This window comes from Equus przewalskii, chromosome 1 (genome assembly GCF_037783145.1).
Source record: "Equus przewalskii isolate Varuska chromosome 1, EquPr2, whole genome shotgun sequence".
NCBI lineage: Eukaryota > Metazoa > Chordata > Mammalia > Perissodactyla > Equidae > Equus > Equus przewalskii.
This window is the reverse complement of record NC_091831.1, coordinates 181096260-181123483: the sequence shown is the minus strand read 5'-3', so window position 1 is coordinate 181123483 and position 27224 is coordinate 181096260. Positions and strand designations below refer to the sequence as shown.

The 27224-nt window shown below is 37.4% G+C and overlaps 1 protein-coding gene across 5 annotated transcripts in view; it reads left to right on the top strand.

Annotated features, from left to right (window-relative positions):
- The window catches only part of MDGA2 (MAM domain containing glycosylphosphatidylinositol anchor 2), a 783360-nt gene that overhangs the window by 331224 nt on the left and 424912 nt on the right, over window positions 1-27224 (top strand). For all 5 annotated transcript variants that reach the window (XM_070630080.1, XM_070630101.1, XM_070630087.1 and 2 more), the window contains exon 2: window positions 2815-2954. In XM_070630080.1, the coding sequence (XP_070486181.1) occupies window positions 2815-2954 (140 nt within the window). The remainder of the gene's footprint in view (window positions 1-2814; window positions 2955-27224) is intronic.

Below are 27224 nucleotides of genomic sequence, written 5' to 3'. Positions count from 1 at the left end.
AGAGTTATTTAGAACGCTAGTTTAACTATGTCAGACGTGGCTTTAATACCGTGAAGCAGTGAAAAGAACAAAGGACTCTGATTCTGGTCTCATTTAGGCCACAACTAGCTGCAGGCCTATGGCCAGGTCACTAGATGTCCTCAGACTTTACTTCCTTAATTTGGGCTTAAGAGCATAGACCTGGATGAGCCCTGAGACCTTATAAGTTGAGCTTTGTGAGACAAAACGTGAATGGAAGCTTCCGAAATGTTCACCTTGTCATTGAGCAGCTAAAGTAGTGAGCATGTATTTTAATGCATACTGGGAAAATTACATCTTCAACACTTACAATTTGGTAGGTGTTAGGTTCATGATGGTTACAGTATATAGCACTTACCTTTTCCAGGAATCTGTTAAAATATAGAAGAAGATAGTAGAAAATTAACCTTTGAAAATGAACACAGTGTGCTTACTGTATAGTTTAAATGTTTTAAATAAAGCTACTTATTTGCATAATGATGCTTCAGAAAGATATATCTTAAAAATAACAATACTGTTCATTGATTTGAAATTAAAACAAAAATAACAAGTGTAAATTAATTCAGAAAAGCTGTCACCTTACCATATAATTAGATGTATTAATAAACATGTAGGCTATCACTTATTAAGCTAAATTTGGCATAGAAATATATTTCAAGGTAATGAATCTGTATTTTCTATTTATATTTTGCAAGCGTTTATTGATTGTCATCAGTTTGTTAACCTCTATAATATGTATACAGTTGTATAAGACAGATGTTTAATAAATAGCTCTCTCGTATTACTTATCTAAATTGAAGTTTAAAGTTGATCACTGCAGGAAATTATATGTAGGAGACATTGTGTGAAATATATCAGAACACCCAGAGAAACACTACAGATAAGGGTTTCTAATGTCATAAAACTAAACAAATTATTACAATGTCTAGACAGAGTCCAAAGACATGGTTGAAAATTTTTGATAAAGTGGTTTTATAGACCAAACAAAAAATCTGATTTGTTTAAGCATCATTTAATTTTTCTAACCAGTGAAATGATGCATAGCATGAAGTTAACTTACTTGAAAAAAATAAAAGAAAAAGGACATTTTATCCCTGTGAGTATTTTCCTCTAGTCAACAAATATTTATAATACCCAGAAAGTTATTTCTAATAATCTGGTCCCAGTAGTACTGTCACTGTCACGGGTCGGGGGGCGGGGAGTAGTTTGGTAAAAATGCAGATTCCTAGGGTTTTCTGCACACGTCAGATTTCTACACATAGCTCTGAAATCTTATTTTTAAAAAGTTCCAGGGAAGTTTCTTGTGCATGCTGAATGTAAGAGCTACTCTTCTAAAAATACTCTTCATTCTTCTCCTTCTGTTGGAAATTTTCACGTCGTTTGATGCTGGGTGTTGGGGAGTGGGATCCAGAATTTGAAAGTGGAAGAACAGGACTCTGCTTGGGTATCCAGAAAGAAACTGAGATAACCAGTTGTTTTACTATCCATAAGTAGGCTTTTCTAGCTTTCATTTTCTGTTTGAATTAAGAAGGATAATTAAATATGTCCCTCAATGATTCAATTCTTTGAGTGTTCTATACATTTGTGTCATATAAAACAAAGTATTAGACATTAGAAATTTTTCTTTTTTTACTTTCAGAACACAGATTTTCCCAGAATAAATTTTCCCATAAGTTGGACTTATAATCATTTTATTTCCTCCATAGAATCACCAAGTTTATCTTCAAATTCTATAGGTTTCATGATTCTTTTAATATTAAATAAAAAATTCCAAACATACCTGCATTAATTTATAAGCAACTATAGCCTCTGTTGATAATACTGCTGTTTAGGTTGAGATTGTTACCAGGAAGTTCTTGAGATGACTGTCCTTTGCATGTGGATATAGGCTTTAATAAAATAACTATTTCTTCTCCACTCCCAAATGTAATACAAACAAAAATGCAAAATTCACAAATGGGGGCCATCTCCAATTTGAAGCTGGTAACTAGCAGTAATCTCCTTGATGACAGGAAGCATATCTTATTATCCAAATATTTCTCATGACCCAAAATGGTTTTGCATGTAGTGGGCTTCCAGTGATATCTGAGTCAATGAGTGCTAGTCAAGTTTTATTGGCCCGTGTGGCACTGAAATAGGCGAAAATTATATTTAGGAATTTGGACAGCTTCATGAGAACTAAGTCTCTCTTTAGTGAGAATTTTATACTTAGGTAGCCATGATTTATTGCCTTCTTCAGTGGCTTAATTCAATGATCATCTTTTGCTCAGATCAATGCAAGAGTCTATAAATACTGTAAACTAAATTGGTCTTCAATTCCTAATAACCAAATCTTCTCATTCCTTAGCTCCTATTTGCACCACAGGGCTTATAAAATTAATAGAAAAATGCCAATGTCTTCAATTCACATTCCTTTTTCCTTTCCAATGGTCTTCTTTCTTTTGCACTACCTAGTTTTTGGACAACCTCCTTGACTGTATTAGATTTTGGATTTCAGAAAGGAATCATATTTTATCATGTGGTCTTATGGTGATGGTGATTTCCGAATCACCAGTTTTCTCACGGCACCCTGTTCCCCTTTGCCATTTTCAAAATGTATTGGTGCCTGTGACATGTATTTGAAGCTTTCTGTCCATCAAGCTCTTTAATCCCTTGGGGATGCTCAAAGTGTTAAGACTGATGGATCTGACTATGGTAAAGCTTAATAAGAATTGTTCTTACAACCAGGATGATTCCTGGGAAGACAGTTGACTCATCTTTTTATGTATCTTGTCTCTCTTCTTCCTGACTCAACAGCTCCCCCCACGGTTCGTATTGTGCACTCAGGCCTGGCCTGTAACATTGAGGAGGAGCGCTACTCAGAGAGGGTCTACACTATACGGGAAGGAGAAACCCTAGAACTCACCTGTCTGGTCACAGGACATCCACGTCCACAGGTGAGTCCCGAACCGTGACATTGGGGAAAGCTCTCTATGACTTCTCTGGGGATTGACAAAGCATATATTGTAGAAGATTTACCTAAAAATGTGTGTGTGTGTGTGTGTGTGTGAAATTCAATACATGTGTGTGCAATGCAGGATAAGGGTGGCGATTGCTGAACATTCTAGCTTGAAGCATTCATATGGATAAGATGAAAAAAGAAATTTTTGTTTGGGTATTGTGAGAAATTTGGAAAACACTTCTAAGGAAGCTGTTAAAAAGACAACTACAAAAATATCTCAGTAAGATAACAATTCATATGGCAATGAGTTTATTTTAGAATGTGAAACATGATTTCATGATGACATAATTGCAGCCGAGGAAGCATTTGTTCTGAAGAATGTGATGTGCGAGGTCACATGCACTTTCCTTACTCCTAGTCATTATATTTCATAGGAAACTTTGAAAAACAAATTTTGCAGATGCTGTATGCGTTCAGGCTCACAGAGTCATCAGCTACAGCTTTCATAAGCTAATTTAATAGCAGGAACTGAATTTGAGACTTTCAAAGGGCACTAGAATTATAAACGATGATCCAAGAAGAAGCTTCCAGGAGTGAAAGACAAAGTTAGGTATATAGGGTATAAGTACAGGGTATCGTGCTTTATAGGCTGTAAGGTAATGTAGGTAGACTATGTATCTATGATGTAAAAATTTCGTTTGGATACAGAATATTCGGGATGTTTTAATCAATTGCCAATTCTTAGTGTCATATATTTAACCTGACTAGTTCAAAATATGCGTTGGTATTCAAGACAAACACTGTGATGGAAAAGAAGTCTCATTTGGTAGACAAAGTTACATATTTTAAGTATTTGTGTTACAGAAAAAAAAAAAAAATCCAGCTAACACAACTACAAAGGTGAAAGTAAAGAGCAATGTGGAGATTTTGTGAATCTTGTCTTTTGCTTCTGCCATTTTTAACCCTTATACCAAGGACCCTTTGACCCTACCATTTTGACCCTGAAGAACAAATAAAAATAAGCATATGAACTGTCAGAGTGAAGCAATAGATTGATACATAAGACCGTGACTAAAACTGAACTGATAAATATATTTTATAAAACTTATGGTGTTGGTAAAATGCAAAACAGTAAAAGTAATCTAGAAAAAATAATTATTAAAATTATTGAAAAATATTAAAATTCACTGTGGGTAAAATTGCAAATTATAACATTTGCTGTTAACTGAAAATTGATTTAAGAATAGATTGTCCTAATAAAATTGAGTTCTACAAAATTTGACCCAATATAAGTTAGACTTGGCAGTAAAAATGATTGCAGAACTGAACATACACGGACACAAGCAAAAATTGTTAAAACTTGATATCGGCAAAGAAGCTGATATGTAAAGCATTTTTATTTTAAAATTTATACAGAAAACAATGGAGTCCAGTGAAAATAATTTTACTAAAGTTAAAAAATAACATTAATTTGAGAATATTATCTCAGAGAAAATTTAATGTTGTTATAATTTGATTATAATTTTTGTATTTACATGCATAGAATAAAAATTCCAGAATCAAAAAGTTGGGATCAAAAGAGAAGGGTCCAAACAAACCTAAAAAAAGCCACAAGTTGCTTTAAGAGAGGCTGTTTATGGCAAGAGAAGACTCATAGATATCCATTATTCCCACATTGAATGTGCCAAATTCTGCATCTTCTGAACTCCCAATTTTAGTTAAAAATGTAACTTCTTATGTCTGCTTTTACGTCATCCCAGCTCTTCTGCTCCCTCTATCTCCATCCTTATGTTCCTTAATATTAGACATTTATTTTCTCCATCCGTCTTCCCTTTCGTGATTCACATCTGGAGTGCAGTCTTTCATCTCTGGCTAATCCAAAATAAGTTCTGAAACAAAGGATTAGATTATTTATTTTTCCTAAGCAATTCCATTTATGGAGTCATTTCAGTGTGTGCTGATCCCAAGAAAAATTTCTTGTTTCAGTATCGCTATTTCTTCGTTTCTAGGTGCAGACACCTAGAAGTAATTCAGGTGTTTGCAGGTGAATCCGTTTCAGCTTATATTGCTGTTTGGAAAAATTAACTGGGCCTCCTCTTTGTCAACAAACTGTATAAGGAAGGCTGGCACAACAGCTGGGCCTTGGCACCCTGGCCAAATACTGAAGGGCGTGCTGTGGCCCGCTGGTCCTGGTGATGATTTTCTTGGCTGGTTCCATGAAGCTGGAATGACTTTCTTGCTGCTTTGTTTAATCTGAATATGATGATGGGTGGAAATGCAGTGGAAGAGAGATGTTCCTCATTTATCCCTCAGGAGATTTCTTAATCTGTTGTCTATTCCTGTGGCAATGAGAGTCAGAAAGGTTTCCATTTCCAGAAGAATTCTAAGGCAGCGTGTTTTTTTTTCCTCTATATTCTTTAACATTTTCTTTCAAAATATATCATTTGGCAATGTGTAGTGGCCTGAGGGTATTGATGTATCCAAGGAAAATAAAATAACTGAAGGGAGGTGAGTGCAATGCAGTAGTGAGAGCATGACACTGGAATAGGCTGCTTGGGGATAACTCTGGGTCCACGATGGCTGCCAGTGTGGCCCTGGGGAAGGTCTTAACTTCCCTGCTCTGTGTGCCTCAGTTTTCTTATCTATATAATAGGGATGATGGTAGCATCATAGGGATGTTACCATCATCCCTATATCATAGGTTCCTTCTGAGTATTAAATGTTTATTATAAATATATACATACATATTTTATGTACATATCACACATATACACGTATAGATCCTTGGCACATAATAAGCCTTATATTGACACATAATGTCAATTACAATTACAAATGTAAATGATTTAAACGATAGGGAATTTAGCATGAATGTTCCCCTTCACTCTCCCACACATTTCCCAGAGATAAATATTACTTTAGTGTATTACCTTGCAGTTCTTGTTCAATGCATTTCTGTAGATATAATTATATATGTTCATTTCATTTTAATTAAAGAAAAGTTAGATAATGAAAAGTAGTAGTCTATGACTAGAATTTTTCACTTGGCCATGTGTCCAAATCAGCAAGGGTGGATCCAGCCTATTGGTTCTCAGTGTGTGATCCCTGGAGAGAACTTGTTAGAAATGAAAATTCTCAGACCCATCACATCAGAAGCTCCTGCCTTAGGGCCACCCCTCTGTGGGTTAACAAGCTCTCCAGGTAATTCTGATGTACGCTGAAGTTTGAGGACCACTGACTTAGATCATTGTCTTCACAGAGGCTGCATTGTACTTGTGTGTGCACTAAATGTATATAATTGCTGCCATTTTGTTGAACCTTGAATTACTTACAGATTTTCACTATTACAAACGATAATTCAAGGAACACTTTTGGTGTGTGTATGTGTCTGTGTACATCTTTGTTACAGGTATGCTAGCATTGCTGTATGATAGTTTCCTTCCTCAAAATGGAATCATTGAACCAAAGTTGAAAGTGACTTTTACTTGCTTCCTTAGCACAAGTGAATCATTTTTAAATTTTTGCTAATTTTATGGGAGAAAGTAAATTACACTCTAGTGTAGCTTAAGTTTACATTCTCTTAAACACTAGTCAGTTTGAACATTTTCCCACAGAAGTACAAATGCATCAATCATTTGTACATCTTCTCTATTGATTGTCCTTACCTACTTCCATTTTCTTACTGGTTTGCTGCTTGTCTTCCTGTAGGTCTGTGAGGACTTTATATATATTTTATATACTACATAAATAAATTCAATATCTGATAAGTGTGCTGCAAATTTTACCTTCTAGGGTGTTGTCTTTTAATATTGCATATTTTTTTATTCAGAAGTTTTTGTTTTTAGAAGATGAATTATTTTAATCTTTTCATTCTTGGCTTCTCAACTTTGTACATACTTCAGCAAGGTCTCCTTCATATCCATATATCTTGCATTGTATGCTTCTTTGCTAACAGCTTATAGTTATTTATGTATTTGATGATTTAATCATCAGAAAATGGTTTTGTCCATAGGATGAAATACTAGTCTAGTGTTCTTGCTCTTCTCATTCCCTCCCTCTGCCATAATCCAACGGGATAGTCAACATTAAAAGTGCTATTTTTTCTCTCTTTTTTTAAAATTGTGGTATAATTGACGTATAATATTTGTATGTATTTTGAAATAATCACGACAGTAAGTCTGATTAACATCTGTCACCATACATAGTTGCAAACTTTTTTTCTTGTGATGACAACATTTAAAACATTTTAGCATTATATAATTTTTAACATTAAACATTAAAAACGTGGGGCCAGCCCCATGGCTGAGTGGTTAAGTTTGCACTCTCTGCTTTGGCGACCCAGGGTTTCACTGGTTTGGATCCTGGGCGTGGACATGGCACCACTCATCAGGCCATGCTGAGGTGGCATCCCACATGCCACAACTAGAAGGACTCACAGCTAAAGATATACAACTATGTACTGGGGGCCTTTGGGGAGAAGAAGGAAAAAATATTTAAAATAAACCCCAAACATTAAAAATGCTGTTTTTATCATGAATAAAACTGCATTATTCTCTTCTCTCATTCTAGTTAGCCCTTTTTGTCCCAGGCCACGCTATTTTAATTCCAATAGCTTTATAATATATTTTGATATACCACGGAGCAAGTCACTCATTTGTGGTTGCTTTTCAATATTTCCTTGGTTGACCTCTTCTCTATAAATTTGAAAATGACCTTGTCATATCTGCCCCCCCCCACCCAAATGAATGCTGGCATTTTAATGACATTGCATCGTTCTTGTTCTTGCAATGAAATGGTGTGGAAGAAAGTGAGGCTGACTTTCACGGAGAGCTTCATGGCAGGACGCTCTGCCAGTTTCAGACTTCTCCAACAGGAAGGTGGTTCTGTTGTAACCAGTATAATGTGAGGCTCTTTGAATATGTTTTCATGACAAACTTGGGTATGCATATTTAGAAAGCTGGAAAATACTGACCTTTTCTTCTTTTTTCAATAACAAAAAAAGAAAAGATAAAAATGTACATCAACTAAACATCTCTACTTTCGTGTATTTTATATGTTGGCTTTCTGGGTAAGATTTCTCTTGAATAATACCTTTCATTGCTAAGATTTTTTGAAAACCACTCTTAAAAGTAATTATGCATATCCAAAACACAAATCTAAGAAGCATTAAAATTGTCCACTGGTTTATTACAGCTCATTCCTAGGGAGTATTCACTTTTTGGATTAAAAAAAATAAGGCAAGACCATTTTTCAATTTTATAATGGGATCATATTCAGTCATTTGATTGCTGTAAAAATGTATTCTTGACTGTCAAGACTGTTGAAGAGTTATTGATGTTTTTATCTTCGTCAATCTTCTCTGCAGATTCTAAAGTGATAATCTTACCATAATGAGAATCTTAGCAAAACTTGGTAACAGGTTCTGCAGTTTGAAACAATTTGTGCCAGCTTTGTGTTGACCTTTGCAAGTATTTCATCTATCTTGCTTCATATTTCCATCTATTTTTCCTTGTTCAGTCTATTAAATTTATTACAATGATATTAATGCATACACATGAAAAACAGACAGATTTTTGGATTTATGTCCAATTAAATGGGCAGAATTAGAATCTGCAATCAAATCAGAGATCATCAAATATTACATTTATTCCTTCTCATGGTTTATAGAATTCAATATAATTTCCTTTTTATCTGTGATAAATCTATCTAGACTGGATCTGTCTGCTACATCAGGTGAGAGACTCTCACACTAAAACAACTAATATTTTTCAGTGAATCTTTGGATAGGATGTGGGAAAGGGTCTAGGACAAGCATCCAAAACTTTATTAATCACAAATTTCCTATCAATAGCTACCTTCACAGTCTCTCCCCACACACACATACACCCCCCCCCCCCACACACACACACATAAAATCTCATCTCCTGGGGATACACATCTTTATCAAGTTCATGGTTACATGGGTTAGTGTACTCACCATAGCTTGGTTAGGAGGAAGCACTTATAGTTTTTCTGGTGGTTGATGTCATACCTTCAAATATTTTTTTTCCGTTGATTTTTATATAGAATATGGAAAGCCATTTTTAGTTCAACACTTTAATAGACTCTAAAACTGCTGATACTTTTTAATCCCAGTAGATCAGCATTAACCAAAGAATTTTTTAAAAATTTAATGAAAATCCTCATGAATGTAGAGAGTCGTTTTTGTTCCTTAGGAAATCTGACTCTATTTACAGTTATTTCAGAGTTCATCTTTTGTTTAATTCCATGGACAATCTTTACACTTAGAAGAAACATTTATCATTCATTCCAGACACTTGCTCAAAAGGTATTAGTCAATGTACTTCGTGAGGTAATACATGTAGATCATTTAGTAGAGTGCCTTGCAAAAAGTAAATACTTAGTAAATCATGTCATATTTGTGGTTGAGTTGATACAAAATGATGATTTCTTCTATAAACTTAATCATTCTAAACTAGTACTGTCGTCACTACGTGATTGCAGGTAACCTGTTAGAGTAGGTGGGGCATTCCTGCCTTTCCCACTGGAGTTGATCTTTGCCATGTGCCTGGCTGGAGTTAATGGATTTTGAGCTAGCTGTAATATGGGACTGGATTTTGATGGTGTTGGGCCGGGGAGATTTAAGGTGGAAGCACACTTCCATGACGTGTGTCTAATCATCTGTAAGAATACCTAGACCCAGTCCTAGTATGCTGTTGTGTGACATTTAGACACCAGGATGACTTACTGGTGACTAAGTGAAGTAGAGATACAGGAATGGCTTTTGCAGAATATTGAAGAAGGGCTCAGAAGGCTCAGGGAGGGGAAATGTTAGCACAGATTTATTATGTGAGACTTGTTTTCAGAGAGTTCCCAAAGGACTCTTCTGTCACTATAAGAAATATACTGGTCAGATGGGCACTGGCATCTTTGAGAAGTTCAGAGGTAACAGATTTCTGCAGACCAGGGTTGTAGTGGGAGAAGCTGCCATGGAACTAAGATCTCTAAAGTGAATGGGATGACGGGATTCTGAAATGGCAGAAGTTGGGTGGTAACATTTCACCGACAGACTCAATGTGGATATAAATAATGTAATGAGTGGCAAGATCAGAGCAGCCACCAGACTGCCTTTATCTATGGGATTCTGTGGTGATGGATAATAGATTGTGGTGTATCTAGGGGTAAAACAAGGGTAGCTGATTAGAGTGGTACTTGACTCATATAAACAGACAAAAATGACACCTAGTGAAGAGGAGGTTGATATTTTCCACTATAATAGAAAATCACAATCACTCATCCAGTTTCCAGACCTAACTAGTTCACAGAGCCAGAATTTACTGTTTGAAGGTTTCCTTGAGATAGAATCTAGCAATATCATTGCAAACTTACATAAAAAATACTATCAGAATGATTCCCCAGAGGGATTTATGGCCGTTTGTCATAGCAATTGGCACTGTAGAAAGGAATACTGAGGCTTTTTGAGGGCTCTTGAAGGTACAGAGCCTGAGCAGCCCTGGAATCAGTGGCCTTGTAATGCTCACATAGTTAGACTGGGGGCCTGCGGGAACCACATGATGAAAAGACTCCTGGCCCAGATAAGTGAGTGTGTCTGCGGGTATTCTCCAGACTCGCAAGTGCGTAATTGAGGCAGACATGCTTTGCAGCTGACAGATCCTTATATTGGTTACCTGACCTGTGGAGTAAATCACGTTGTTATGGTTGGATGGACTCAGCAGAATCCTATAAAACTGTCCCTCCCAAAATATTAAATCAGAAGTAACACTGCATCCCGCGAGAAATTTCAGAGATGAGGTATTACCATCAAAATCTTGACAATGAAGGCGTGGTAGTCTCCATCTGTCCAATTTATTTCATAATAAGGTTCCTAAAACGCCAGGTAGGTTATGGCAGATGATGGACTGTGGTAAACAATCAAACCAACACTGTTGCTGGGCCAGATGGGGTGTCTTCACTGAAACAAGTCAACACACTTCAGACACTTGCTGGTATGCAGCTAGGCATCTGACAAACGAATGCTTTTCGGTTCTCATCAGGGAGGAGAATTGCAAGTTTGCTTTTATGTGGAATGCACAGCAGTCCACATGTGCTGCTCTGCCCTGGATCAATCAGGGTTAACTCTCTTGCTCTCTGTAACACTATAGAGCACAGGATACTCAATTGTCTCAATGATGTACAGAACATTATATTAGTCCATTATGCGGATCCCATCATGTCATTTTGGCCTTTTGAACAGGAAGTAGTAGGTAGTCTGGATGCCATAATAAGACAGATGTATATCAGAGAGTGAGAAATAACTAAAACTTTTAGTGGTCTGTCAAATTGGTGAGGATTTTTGGAGTCCAATCGTCTGGGGCTTGCCAGGACAGTTCCATCTAAAGTCATGAAAAAGTCATTGCTCCTCACGAGCCCTACCACTAGGAAAGAGGCCGAGCGTATGGTAGGCTTTTTTTGGATTTTAGGGGTGCATATACCACGTTTGGAAATATTACTCCAAGACACTTGATCGGGTAACTTTAAAGGCTGTCAGTTTCAAGTAAATGTCAGAATCAAAGAGGGCTCTGCAGCAAGTCTCGGTTTTGGTGCAAACTTGCTTGCTGCTCAGGCAGTCCGACATCTAGCAGATTTGGCGTTGGCGAAGGGTGATGTGTGGATTCTTTCTTAACCCGTAAAGGAATCGTCACTGCACAGAACTTTAGATTCTGGAGCAGGATTAAAGTCTCTACAAAGGAGTACGAACTGCTCTCTAGAAATTAGCTGTGTGGTCAATAGGAGAAGGATCCTGTTGATATACACCCCCTTGGTCAGACAGTTCTGTGGCACATTCTACATGGCTCTTTGGAGGGTCCCAATGGAAGGGAGCCCCAGTCACTCTCAGCAATGACTAGTACAATAACATTTTGTTGTATTGGTTTTTCCTTCTTCTCTGTCTCACTGTTCCCAATCCTTTACTCTGTTTCTCTGGGATTAATTCTGAAAATAAACTGTCTACTTGTAATTTCCTGTCTCTGACTATGTTTCCTGGGGCACTCGCAGGATAAGACGGTACCCGTCTCTTAGACTCAAACCTAATGAAGAGTACATTTATATGCCTAACTCTACTTTCTTCTTCCCTGCTGCTGACCTTACGTTGCTTAATTGTGATACAGAATTTCTGTACTTCACTTTTCCTGAAGACTCCTAAAGGAAAGCCACAAGTCATTAGCCAAGGAATGATGTTCAATCAAATTTTGCTTTGACTTTGTAAGACTTTTGTGTAACATAATTAGCCTAGGTTTAGACTATATTTTCCTAATTTATTCTCCTCATCTCTTAAAAAACACTCCTTTTACTTGAATTAAATCTAAGCATTGAAAGTGTGCAAGTTCATGCACAAAGAATTTCATGTGATGGAGATTTGCAATATAGATATAGAGTGAGGATTTATGTGGTTATGACAACTTTGCCTCCTATGGTCAAAATTGGATCTTCACAGAGATCAGAAAATGGATCTCAGAACAGAGTCAAATAATTGGTATACAAATCACGTGAAATTTTGAAATTAGATGTCTCCTTTTGAAATCTACATATTTTAATAAAAAATGTTATAGATAGAAGTGATAAGATCATAGCCATTATTTTATTACAGGAGTTGACGTGAAATAAGCATTTTAAAATTATCAGGACATTTCTAGAAGATAGAAGGATCAATACTGCCTATCAACATATAATTGAGAATCTAGTGGATGTGTTGTTCACAGTTAAAATGTATCATTTTTAGGTAATCAGTTGCACTTTTTTTTTTTCTGCTTTTTCTTCCCAAATCCCCCCAGTACATAGTTGTATATTTTTAGTTGTGGGTCTTTCTAGTTGTGGCATGTGGGAAGCCGCCTCAACATGGCCTGATAAGCAGTGCCATGTCAGTGCCCAGGATCCGAACTGGTGAAACCCTGGGCCCCTGAAGCAGAGTGAGAGAACTCAACCACTCGGCCACAGGCTGGCCCCGCAATTCTTTTGATACAGAAGTTCTGGGTAGTTACATAGACATTAATGAATTGGATTTTGCATTTTTGTTGTTAGAAGAATATTATTGACAAATTTTCAGATATGAATTATTTAATTGGGGAGATCTCTAAATGGTAGGTATCCCACAATATAGTTTTTTCTTCAGTTTTTTAATATAGTTTTTAATCTTTTTGTTGAGTCATTATTGAGCTGTCAACAAAATCTAAAGGCAATACCTTAATGTAGTCTGAAGTGAATTTTTTCATGATGAAATGATAATCTAATTAATTGATTTCTTTGAGTTTCTATTCTATATATGCTGTGTGTAGACATATACATATATGTGTTTACATATATGTACAGATAAAGATAAATCCGGAATGTATACTCAATCTGTTGTAAATGATCATTTATGGTCGTACCACCGACCGTTTGCAAAATTTAGCAGGAAGGCTATTATGGCAGTATCTTACCAACCCTCTTCACTTCCGGCCAGGACGTTAAAGATGCCAATTAAGAGAACTCGATTTACTGTGAGTTTTCCAACTCCAGTCTAATGGAGCACTCCTTAGATTGACTTTAAAATATTGAAACTTGAAGTTTAAGTTAATAATTTCAATTACAATTGTAGAAAATAGCACCTATCCTCTTCTATGCTAAAGGATATCCTGTTAGTGGTAATTAATAGTCGATACCAGTGCCACTTGTAAACATGGCACATCTATTCCAAATTCAGCTCAACAGAGCCTTTCCCTGAAATGCTCAGAGAGGCTTCAAACAAAATCAATGCAGAATAAAAACCTTTCTATGATCTGAAAACGTTAACTTATGCTACACAAGAAAAGTGCTTATAAAATATGATTTCCAGGACTGAAAAATGAGGCAACAGTTATTAAGAATGACTCAATCAACCTCTTTTTCTAAGGAATTGTTAATCTTTTACTTTGATTTTCTCTTGTTGCCAAAGTTTTTTAAAAAATCCTAAAAACAGCATTTATTTTCTTGACAATTTTATCTTTTTCCATCAGCAAACGTTGATTTCTTCCTTTTTCTGTCTCCCAAGGTACATGAGGAAACATTATCCATACACCCTGGCCCCTCCTTATTTACTTACTTGCCTTTGGCAGAAATCATTAAATGATGTTGGATCGGCTTGAGTAGAACAAAATCCGTAGTTAATTAGTGCCTTCTCTGTGGGTGCCATAGAAATTCTGTATTTATTGAGATGAACTTTTAGGCATCCAGGTCTGAAGTATGGTCCCAAATCTAAGGGATCTTTTGCATTGGTACCATGTAATCAGAACAACTGACATTTTGAATAGCTCTTCATAGTACCATCAAAACGATGGGCTACAGCTCACCAAACTTACAGATCATTTTGCAAAGAGTTTTCTGAAACAGCACAGAAGCATTACATACGTTACTATATAAAATGCACGTGAACACATTTCATGAGATATGTAAATTCTATATCAGCAAATGTCTAATATTAGCCTAAACAGTTCCCTATTTCCAAAATTGTACAAGAAGCTGAATTGCATGATTGTATGTTGTGTGAGTTTCCCAGGGCTGCGGTAACAAAGTACCATGAACTGGGCGCTTAAAACAACAGAAATCTCTTCTCTCACAGTTGTGAAGGTTGGGACTCTGAAGTCACCTGTCAGCATGGCCAAACTGTCTCTGAGGTTCTGGGAAGAATCCTTCAGTGCCTCTTCCTAGCTTCTGATGGTAGCCCTCAGTCCTTGGTGTTCTTGGCTTTCAGCTGCATCACTCCAGTCTTGCCTCTCTCGTCACACGTCTGTGTGTCTGTCTTCATGTGGTATTTTCCTCCTTTTTCACGGACACTAGTCATTAGATTACAGGTCCACCCACTCCAGTATGACTTCATCTTAACTGATGACATCCGCGGTGGCCCTATTTGCAAATAAGTTCACGTTCTGAGGTGAGTTAGGACTTAACCATCTCTTTTTGGGGCACACAATTCAACTCAAAATGTATATTATCTGTTCTTTTAAATTAGATAGTCCCTGCCTTCACGGGGTGTGTTCTGCGCCACCTTTAAAGGGAACTGTATATATAATGACTATGATGCACCATTAATCTTGAAGACAGTTACTGGACTTTACCTACTGATTTTCTATTTCTTCTCCCATCCACTTGTTCACATCCCTTCCCCTTGGCTATCTGAGTAATTGGCTTCTTCGTCACCTCTTCCTGAAAGCCTTACTTGGTCAGAGGCTTGCTTAAGTGCCCTTTCTAGGTGGTCCCAGAATACCCAGCCACTTCTTATCATAATACATCATAGAATGCTGCTCTGGGGAGTAAGTGAGATTTTATGCTTTGGAGTTCAACTGTGCAGTTTCAAATCCCACCTTCTCCACTTTCTAGCCCTGTGAATGCAGATCATTACTTATCCTCGCTCTCCCTTGTTTTCCTTATGCAGAAGATGGCAATCTTCGTAGTGGTTGTATAGTAAGGTTCTTTAAGGATGAAATAAAATGATTCAAGGGAAGACTGAAAACAAATCTTGAATAATAATAATGGTAATGATGATAGAAATAAGAAAATAGAGTAGTCATATTGGTTTTTTTTGTTTCCTGTCTCTCTCAGTAGACTGTAAACTTCTATAAAATGAGGCATGGGTCTTGCATTCCCATTTCCACCACATCAGAGTGACATCATCATGACTTGTCTGGGACAGTCCTGGTTTATGACTGTTGCCCCTCTCGCAATCCCCAAAAGTGTCCTGCTTTGGAGAATAAAATATAGGGGACCCTAAACATGAGAGTTTCACACACAGAAAGTCTCAGTTATTTATTGACTGAGTGAACGTGGCAGGCGTTATCGCTTTAGGCTAGTTGTTCAATATTTTAATTAATTCTGTTCCTTTTTATAAATACTAGATGGTGTTTGCCTGTGCATGTGTCATTTTCCTCTTAGAATTAAGCATTTAAGGGAGCTCCAGATTCCTGTGTGTGGGCACTGTTGGAAGCCGTACACCTCAACACGTGCAGCCGTACGTTAAATGCTCCCTTTGGTGGTCTTAGTGACTTAACGTGGCTTCTTATTTTACTACCTAGCAAGGATTTAAAGACACTTGGGAAATGGGACTCAATAATATGAAGCTGTTAAAGCCCTCAGTCAGAGAAGATTCTAACTTTAAACCCTCTTTGCCACTTTTGGCAGCAGTACCTAGTTTTAAGTACAGATGTAACAGTGAAACACTGGGATCGCAAGTGACTGGAGCATATTCACAAAGTATCAGACAAAAATCTGGTAATTCACTGCTTGAAATTCGTTGCTTAAAATCAAAATACAAAGTCGTAATCCTCTGTCTAAATAATATAGACATGATGGAAGTCTGGTTTTCATCAGAAAAGGGAAAAAAAAAATCAGTATCGATACAAAGTAGATCAGAGTTTGAAAAAGTGTATGCTAAGACACATTCAATTTCATATTGTGAGCCAGCCCTGGTTTATTTTACTAGAATCCTTTGAGGGAACATAGCTTCTGTTGTTCATATGGTGCAAAACAGAAAGCCCAACGGTAGACTTAGTTCCTTCCCAAGCAGAGGGAATTTGCATGCATGAAATAGGATGGGCGAGTCATCGGTACTTTTGCTCACATCTTTGGATCTCTTGCCTGGAAACCAGCTACTGCCTTGGCCAGTGTGTTAGTGAGCAAAATTGGCAAATGCTCCAATACTGCGATGATGTCTTGTAACATTATGTTTATCAGTGTGAGTATTGCTCATCATTCTAGACCAGCTCTCTAGTGATTTGCTATGTTCACAGATTAAATTGAAAACCACATTTAGTTTGTTACTAGGCATAGACATCATCTAAGTCTACAACTGCCCTCACAACCATTTATCTGCTTGGGACTTTGATTTCCTCTGACTGATCCTTACAATCACGGTAAATCACACCCTTGGCTTATCCCTACTTAACATGGCTGCCTAGTATAATCTACCAAAAAAAGCACAAACCGAAATTTTCATTGGTTTATAGGATTTGACTATGAATCTGGGTGTGTGTGTGTGACTATGGACATACACTTAACACTTCTTGAACAGATGGTTGCAGTTACTAGTGAGTTCTTATGTTACATGGTATTCAAGTTGGGCTTGGACAAGGAAAATAGGAACGCTTCTGATTATTTAAAGCACTTGAGTTTAAAACTGAGGAAATTTAATGTAGGAAAGGAGCTACACTGGGGCCAGAAAAGGCTGAGGAGAGGGAGAAGTACTTGGCTTTTCGTCCTCTGTCATTCAGTCTCATGCCAGTTCCAATCCGTGGAATGAAACCAGTGAGAGTCTGGGAAACATAATCCGCAAGTGTTTAGCCCCTGCCAACAATACAGAGCAGAGCAGAGGAACACTTGAAAAATGGATTTGTGGGCACACTGGCCACAGCCAGCCCTCACAACAGTGGAGAGATGTACCACCTGGGGAACGCTGGCTCGCTTTCTAGGCAGTTATCCTCAAAGGGGCATTTACCTTGGTAAATAAGGGCACTTCAGGTTCTAATACTCATTTTTCAGGTTCATAAGCCTGGTTTTGTTAGTACAATAGAAGCAGATTAGGGATGAGTTTGCATTTTTCCAAACTCAAAAAGATCGATTCACATACAAACAGTGCAAAAATCAGGTGAGGTGTTTATGATGAGAGATGCAATTGCAGATTATAGCAGACTATTCCACCTGTAGATCAGTGTCGGTAAGCTACAGATAAAGCTAAATTATGATCCAAATGCTAATTTTTTAACTTGCACTGGCAAATCAATTGGACCTTGCTCTTCCCTAAAAGGGTCACTCTCCCAGTAGGCAAGCCAATCGAGAAGCCAACAGAAATCACATTGGTGAGCAAGGACTTCAGCCGAGACAGCTGAAGGCCATCTCATCTATTATGGGACAGGAAACCAAAAGGCTTGAGTGCAGTATTGGAGATTTCCTCTCTCAGACAGTTCCCAAATGAGTACTACTTGTCAGCTTGTCCTCACGAAAGCTTGTTTTTCTGTTCCCAAGACTGACCAATTCCTGTTTTGATTGGCACATTCTTTCTTTAGATATATTAATATTAATACATTCCAGCACATTATAGTCAGGTCCTGGAGGTATGCTAACAATCTGCCTTCATCATGCTGACTCTGCACATCTCTATTCTGAAATGTTGTGCTTAATTAATTATAACTGCCCTCTCCAAGGACAATCTTATTTCCTATACATCTAATTTCTTTAGGATGGGTTACCTTATTATTTTTTATTTGAATCATACAACTCTGATGAAACTTTGAATACATCTTATCTTTTCCCCTGCAGTTCACTCAATGCAGACTGAGGCTGGACAAGTTAAGTGACTAAGCCAAGGCCACCCAGATTGCTGGGGACAGAGACCAGATTACTAGGTAGCTGCCAGATTGCTGACCCCCTCACTCCTTTCACTCTACCACCCTGTATTTTCAAACATTTGTACCCATTCTCTTCCCTTTTTAGGATTTGCACACGTACAGACCATCCAACTTAAATTATAGTCCACGAAATAATAGCATCAACATCACCTGGTAACTTCTAAGAAACAGAAATTTTTGGACCCCAACCCAGACTTACTGAATCAGAAATTGTCTGGGTAGGGAACAGCAGTATATGTTCTATTGTCTTCCTGATGATTCTGATGCATTTTAAAATTTGAGGGCCATTCATTTAATAGATTTGTGTAGTGATGCATTCTGGGAAATCCCCATAGATGCTCGTGTGTGTTACCAGAATATCCCTTAGACTCCAGGCATATGTGACTCCTAGATATTAACTTACCTTACAGAAGTCATGGGACGGTCACGCCGGCACTGCTGTTCCTCTGCACAGAGGCACTGTTCTCCAGCACACAAGGACGATCCTTCTGCTCCTGGAGACCAGCCTTCACAGAGGTCCTTCTACTGAGTACACTCACTGGTCCTTGGAGGCACTTCTCTTCCAGAGAACAGTTAACACAGAGTCATACTTAATAGAGACATCGTTTTAGATTTGCTTCCTTGGACAGAGTGGAGCATAGCGGTTCAATAGTGGCTTTAGGGAAAGATGGATTTAGGTTCTGGTCTTGACTTTCCCCCTTAAAAGTTCTTTATGAGGATTAAATTAAATAATATATGTAAGGAATTTGAGCACAGTGCCTGACAAATGCTAGGCACTAATGTAGGTGCTAACATCATTACTACCCAAATTGCTAGTGCTACATAGAGCATGTGCTGCTCCTTGAAGCTACCACTGTCTTTGACACCTATGCCCGATCTTCTGTCTGAATCCCAGAGCTCATTTGTTTTTTTCTCATGGGCCCTTGAGGATGCTCTCTCAAGAGCCTATTCTCATGTACATTTATTATGATCACAATAAAAACATCAACAGTATTTCTTTTAATTAAGCAGGATTATTCTAAAATTTATATGGAAATAAGAAAGCAAAAGTAGTTTAACATTTCTAAAAAAGAAAATTAACTTGGGAGGAATTGCCCTACCATACTTAAAACATATTATAACAAATAACAATTAAAATAGCATGGTATTATTGCATGAATGGACAGACCAATGAAGCAGATTTTAAAGCCCTGGAAAAGAACCATATATGTAAATGAACAGTGTAAGATAAAGGAAGTATTTAAAAATCATTAGATAAAACATATTATTTAATGAGTAGTTTTCGCACAAAGTTTGTCTTTCTAAAAAAAAATGCATTTGAATCTTTACCTCAGATTTCACACTACTGGAGAATAGGATGTGGTACATCCATTCACTGGAACTCTAGGCATCTGTGAAAGAAATGAGGAAGATCTCCATGGACCACACTGGATGATGCTGTGGTTGAGATCTCTATGTCTATCTGCCTATCTATTTATCTATCTACCTACCTACCTATCATCTGTCTATCTCTATATCTATTTACCTCTATCCAAACTTATGATATTTCTAGAAATAAACAATAGAAAAACAAAAACTAATGAGAGCAGTTACCTTTAGGAAATGGAAGGGAACAGGGATAAAGGGACAGAGATTAAGCTAGATATCTTTGACTGTATCTTATTTTATATTTTTGATGTTGAAACCGTGTGTTTTATATAACTCCAAAACAAGCTAAATCATTTTTTAATTCCTAAAAGTTGAAGATAAATGGAAGCAAATTAAACCAAGTCAGTATCAAGCTGATGGAATCAGCACACAAAGAAGAATTCTCTCAAGTGATTTCAAAACACAGTCTTCAGATTATGTTCTAGGAGGTGTGTCAAAAATGGGGGCAGGCAGGGAAAACTGCAAAGAGAGACTAAATTGCATCCAACAGTTGTTTGTTTAGTTATAATGCTGCTGTTATTATTTTTGTTGTTGCTTTGAAGGTATTTATATTTTTAATAGTTGTGGTAGGCTGAATAATGGCCTCCAAACATGCCCATGCCCTAACCCCTGGGACCTGAGAATGTTAACTTATATGGCAAAAGGAATTTTGCAGGTGTGATTAAGTTAAGAATCTTGAGTTGGGAGATTACCCTGGGTTATCTGGATGGGTTCCATCTAGCCACAAGGGTCCTTATCAGCGGGAAGCAGGAGGTCAGAGAAGAGAGAAGATGGTATGCTGCTGGCTTTGAAGGTGGAGGAAGGTAGCCACGATCCAAAGGATGTAGGCAGTTGCAGGAAGATGGAAAAAGCAAAAAAAAAAAGCAGATTGTCTCCTGGAAACTCCAAAAGAATGCATCTTTGGGAACCATTTTAGACTTGACCATCAGAGTGTAAGAGAATACATTCGTATAGTTTTTAGCCTCTAAGCTTAGCTTATGCCAATTTGTTATAGCAGCAATAGGAAACTAATACAATAGATTAACGGATATAATAGAAAAGATGGGTAAATATATACTCAGACAATTAAATGAAAACTTTGTAATTTTAATTTTAGTTGGAAATATCAATATAAACTCATGGTTTATTTTTCACTTTCTAAATATAGGCATTTCCTAGCTCAATCTAATGAAAAGTTCTAGCACAGTGTAGTAAAGAACACTCGTAGCACCTGCATTTTGATTTCTAAATTCAGTTTCCCAGTGAATGGAACTAGATCTCCTTGGAAGAATGGCTGATTCCTGGCCTGGGGCAGGAAATATATAAGGTGAGCCTAGATTTTATTCTGGGCATTAAACAAGGAAACGATCAAAGATGACTTGGGGTCATTTTCAAAGGATACAAAAACCAACTGGAAAAGTCTTCCACTGGTCAAAGAAGTAACAACCTGAATCCCAAAATGACTGTATTAATGTCAAGGCTATCAAAATCTATGAATATAGAATGATAGCACACCAAAAAAAAACAATAACAAAATGAAATAAGTAAACCAATGAAAACATAATTGTCACCTTTAGAATTTGCTAAGACACTCATTTTCTGAAATTTTTTTCTGAAATTTTTTTCTGAAATTTTTTTTCTGAAAATCATAGTTGAGCATTTTCCTTGCTTTTCCATATATACTGTGTTTCAAGGTAAGCAAGTACTCCTTGAAGACAATGTCTTCTTTAAAGTTGAATTTCAGCTAACACATGCTGAAATTATTAGAGCATTCAACACTCACCATTTTGCAACCACCCAAAAATAATAGATCTGAGCAGGGATCATAGATGACTGCTAAAATTGTGAGGTGATATATGTTGAGGAAATTTAAAGTGAATGGATCGGTATGACAACACCTGGACTGTCTGCTCAGTCTTAACCTAACTAAGAATGGGACAACCAGATATTCCAAGCCTCTTCATGAGAAGCACTAGGAAGTACACAGTGCCCCCCGTGAATGACTCTTGCTCTGTTCTCAAGTAGATTAAGAAACGAACCCAAATTTAATGAAGCCTCTAGAACTAACAATTGAAGTTCAACTAAGAATGAAGTTCAACTAACAATGAAGACTTTAGCAATTTCTAGAAAATACGGAGTTAGAAAACAATGTTAAATGGCACCAGGATGCAATCACCTAAATACAGAATGTAGGAAAATGTACAGGAAAGATTATCTAGTAGATGATATGGGGTGGAGGGAGAGGGAGAATGTTCCAGATTAAGCTGCCTAACAGTCATATCATCCTTGTGCAATGGATGGACTTTTTCCAGATTCTGACTGAAGAAATGTCTATTTAAAAGGACATTTTGGGACAATTGAGGGATATTGAACATAACCTGGTTATTTTGTATTATATTAAGGAATTTTCATTAATGTTACAAGGTGTAATAAATGGTATTATGGTTATGTGTTCTTAATGTGCTATCTGATAGAGATAAAATGAAGTGTTTACAGAAGGTGGAGAAATAGTGTCTGGAATTTGCTTAAGGCACTTCAAGGAAACAAAAATAAATGATTTTTTTTAAAGAGTAAGAGGAAGGATGGGGAGCTATGAATGGCAAACTGTTTGTTGAAGCTGTGTGATGGGTATATATGGGCTCATTAAACCATTCTCTTTACTTTCCAGGATGTTATGACAAACATTGACAGTGGTATTGGATTAGTTTTAGCTCACAGATGACACGTGATTGAGCCTGCAGAATCCTGTAGCTCAGAGCTTGCAATCAGGCAGTCAGAGTTTTAGCCTGGAAAACATTTTAAAGCAGATAAAGCTAAACATCTAGAAAATGCTGGGTTTTTTTTATTTGAGATATAAGTGAAATATAACTGTGTAAGTTTCAGGTGTACAACGTGTCGATTCGACACATTTATATATTGCGGTATCGTTACGACCATAGCATTAGCTGACACCTCTATCACCTCACATCATTGGCACTTCTTTTTAGTGGTGAGAACATTTAAGATCTGGTCTCTCAGCAACTTTAAAGTATATAATACAGTATTGTGGACTGTCGTCACTATGCTGTGCATTAGATCTCCAGAATTTGTTCATCTTCTAGTTGCAAGTTTGTACCCTTTGACCAACATCTCCCCAGTTTCCCCACCCTCTAATCCCTGATAACCACCATTCTACTCTGTGTTTCTATGGGTTTGACTTTTTTAGGTTCGCATATTAGTGATATCATACAGTATCTGTCTTTCTCTGCCTGGCTTATCTCACTTAGCAAAACAAGGTCCATCCATGATGTCACAAGTGGTAGGTTTTTCTTCTTTTTCATGGCTGAATAATATCACATTGTGTGTGTATATATATATATACTGTATGTATGTATATTCACACATTTTCTTTATGCATTCTTCTGTCAATGGACACTTAGGTTGTTTCCATATCTTGGCTCTAGTGAATAATGCTACACTAAACATGAGAGTGCAGATATCTTTTTGATATCCTGTTTAGAAAATGTTATTTTTAATCTCAGTAAAACACTCATAAAATTTTTAAAATTATACAATATTTAATGAATTATACACAAGAATTAACTTATTTTTCTCTTTTGGGAATTAGATAGATGAATGCCTGAAAATATCTATAAGAATAAGTAAGCCTTTGGATTTGGAATAATTATTCCCCAGTCCTCTTTATGATGAGTAATTAAATACTAGGAGCAGTTATCTGGTGAAGCCATATCTAGGGTGCAATATAAACTTTGTCATCTGAAGTTTTGAAAAAAGAAGAAAAAAATTGTGAATGTGTGCATGTGCATGTGTGAATTCTGGAGGGATCTAAGAGTTAAACATAAAAAAACCCCAAAAATACTAGAGAAAAATATGATTTTTTTATTTAATCTCAGAGTAAAGAAGCCTTTTTAAGGATGACATGAAACCGTGAAGCCATAAATAATAGACTAGTATGCTTGAGCACATTAAATAACAACAATACAAAATAAGTTTGGGGAAAGACGCTAAATTAAAGGCAAATGTCAAACTGGAAAAGAATATTCAAATATTTACAATTTAGGTCCAAAACAAAGCTAATGTTTTCAACAAAAGAAAAGCACAGTGTTTGTAAGAAAAAGCGCTACCACTCCAGAGAAGCAAAGACAGTGAAGAGGCAGAAAAAGAAACACAAATGTATCCTCAACAGACCAAAATTAGCTCAGTTGGACACTAATATAATAAGCTTGATGAAAGTGGAAAATGGAGACCTTTCTGTTAATGTCTTAAATTGACACAGATAAAAAGCAATTGATAATACCCTATCGGCAAGTGTATGAGGGAATGAACGATCTCGTATATTGCTGGTGGGAGCATAAATTGTTAAATTTGTTGTCAGTTTGGAAGTGTAATTAAAAATAAGGCACCTAGATTTTGACAGCAGTTTCATTTTAATGTATTCATCCTGCAGACATATTCACATATGTCTCTAATATTATATATGTTTCATTGCAACATATTTATACTAGCAAAAGTATAGGAACAACCTCAGTGGAACAGTAGGGACCTAGATTAAAAGATCCACTAAAAAAGAAAAACTCGACAACCAGGCAATGAAATACTATGCAGCTATTAAAAAAATAAGGTCTTCATATGTGTTCTGACCACGAACTGCCCCCAAAATATCTGGGGAGGGAGAGAGGGTGACAAGACAAGTGGGACAGCAGAGTGCTAGCATTTGTCTGAGAAATTCATGGAATAGCCCTGAAAGAGTATACAAAAAACTAATAATAATGTGTACCACCTTAAGCAGGAAAGCTGGGGCACAGAGGACAGGGGTGGAAAGTTACTTATTTTTTTACTGGATATATTTCTCGTTTCTTTTGAATTATGTACATATATTAAATATTCCATAACTTAAATTTAAAAAACAGATAGTATTCCCAAGGGGTTGGTGAGGATTAGAAAAAGAAGAAAAAATCTTATCCTAATATATACTTCCTTCAGTAAACTCATTCCTTCGTGCATGTCTTTAGATGACTGGACCCGAGTTTTGGGCCCAGTTGAGATTTTGCTGGGGGTCCTTGATGTCTGGCAAGTCAGAGTTTGTCTCTAGGCTCCGGTAATGTTGTGATGGAAGCTGGACTCTCAGTAACAGAGGACCTCTAGGGGGCGTGTTTCCCAACGCCACTGCCAGCCTTACAGTACCCCTTCTGGCCTTATAAAAACATCCTCCAAGAGTCACATTGTCATTATTGCTTCTATCATTTTACGTGTAAAATTCACTCGCTATTGTTGCAGCTACTTCTCTCGTCTTCCGTGTTCATTCCTCCAGCCACATAGCCTCTAAATCTGAGAGGTTGTCCTTTCCCTGTTCCAGCCTTTACCCGCCTCTGTGGCTTCCTGAGTGTTCCCTCCCTCCCTTTCTCCTTTCCTCCTCTGCTGGCTGCTGCATGTGACTCCCCTGCCTGTCCTTTTCTTCCTTTTCACTTCATCTGTGGGCCAGTCCTGTGCAGCTTCCGCTCACTTTATCACACAGCAGCACAAATACAAGGAGAAATTACTTACTTAGGGTGAGGTTCATAGTTATCAGCATTTCCAGCAAACTGGGGGGACAGGATTGTCAGCACGTGCAAGGCCATCTAAGCCCTGTTGCCAAAACATTCAAGAAGGGAGCACGAAGAATTTAGCCTTCCCGAGCTAATTCATCTCAGTCCAGTTCCCACTGTCTTTCTTGCTCCTCTCATTTCTGTTGGAGAAACTTTCCATAGTTCTGCCAGATTAGGTCCAAGTGACCTATATACTTTTCCCCAATTGATACATTCAATTTCCACTAATCGATATCTGCAACGAAATAGATTTCTTCTCTGAAATCCCTCTCTGGTCAGTATTGCCCCATCAAAGGCATAGCAATTAGTCAATAGCTATATGGGTTCTGCATTTGTTGGTTAATTTAATTATTCATACTTTTTCACCCAACGCATATTTATGGAGCATCTACTAGTGCCGTGCAAGTCAAAGCAAGGTGATAAGGATGGTATAATGTGCCGTTAGTTGTTGAAGTCTGGCTCCCTGGGAGGATGGAAATCCCTCCTGTTCCGTGTTTATCCTAATCGCAAATCACTTTCCTTGTTTATCTCCTATCAGAGTGTCTTAGATCAAGTTAGCTGCAAGCATTCCTGAGGTGAGGAGTGGTGTGCAAGAGATTCCTTAAGGAAGTGCTCATGGGGGAGACTGGTGGAGGGGTGGAGGAGGCAGGGCAGAGCAGAGAAGGAAGCAACACCAGGAAGGGGAGGAGGACAAGGACTTGCTATCAGAGAGGCCGTGAGGGGGCCTTAGCCTGATCCCGAAGGGGCACTCTGAGTGTGTTATGACTCAGAGGTTTCCTGGCCCTTGTGTCTTTCAGTCCAACCTCGTACCCTACACACAGTGACCTAGACCTGATAAATACATATTTGTTGGATAAATGAATGGAGAATGCACGTGGTGGGGAATGTCAATGAGCTCAGATGCTAATCATAGTTGGGATGAGGAGGAATGTCATCAACACTATAGGAGCAGTAAAGATAAACTGCTGTTGGGCTCAGAGAGAGAGCAGATTTCTTTTCTTTTCTACCATTTTTTCATAGAATTATATTAGATAAAGCTCTTGAACCCCCTAGATTTAGAATCCACAACAATAACTAGGATATACAAAGTGGACTTTGCCTCAGGGCCTCCAAATTAGAGCACACGATTCTTTTTAAATTATTTAAAGGAATATAGATATTTTTAAAATGTTCATATTACATGGGCCATCTTTTAGCACAAACAGTCCTTTAACTGAGCTTAGTCTTCAGCTGGCACTAGGATAGTGTTAATGATACCCTTCTGGGAGCTGCATTGCACATTATGAGAGTGGCATGATGATGTGCAGAGTTACTAGGTGTGGCTCTGTGGGAATCTGCCCTGTTCTGAGCGAACAGAAGAGGATTTCACAGTGTATCGTGCTCCCATGCCATTGCTTGTTCTGTTATTCTGCCTGGATTGAGATTCCACTGTTCTTAATTTGGTTGTGACTCGTCATTCAAGGCCTAAGCTCAGATGTTTTCTTAGATATGACACCAAAAGCACAAATAATAGCAACAACAACAAAATAGGTAAATTGGGTTACGTCAAAATTAAAAACATTTGTGCTGCAAATAAGACCAAGAAAACGAAATGACAACCCACAGAATGGGAGAAAATATTTGTAAATCATATATCTGATAAGGAAGCTGTATACAGAATATATAGGTAATTCTTACAACTCAATAATGAAAAGACAAATAACCCGATTTAAAAATGGGCAAAGGATCTGAATAGACATTTCTCCAAAGAAGATATACAAATGACCAGTAAGCACATGAAATAGATGCTCAACATCTTTAGTCATTGGGGAAATGCAAATCAAAACTATAGCAATATACCACTTCACAACCACTAAGATGACT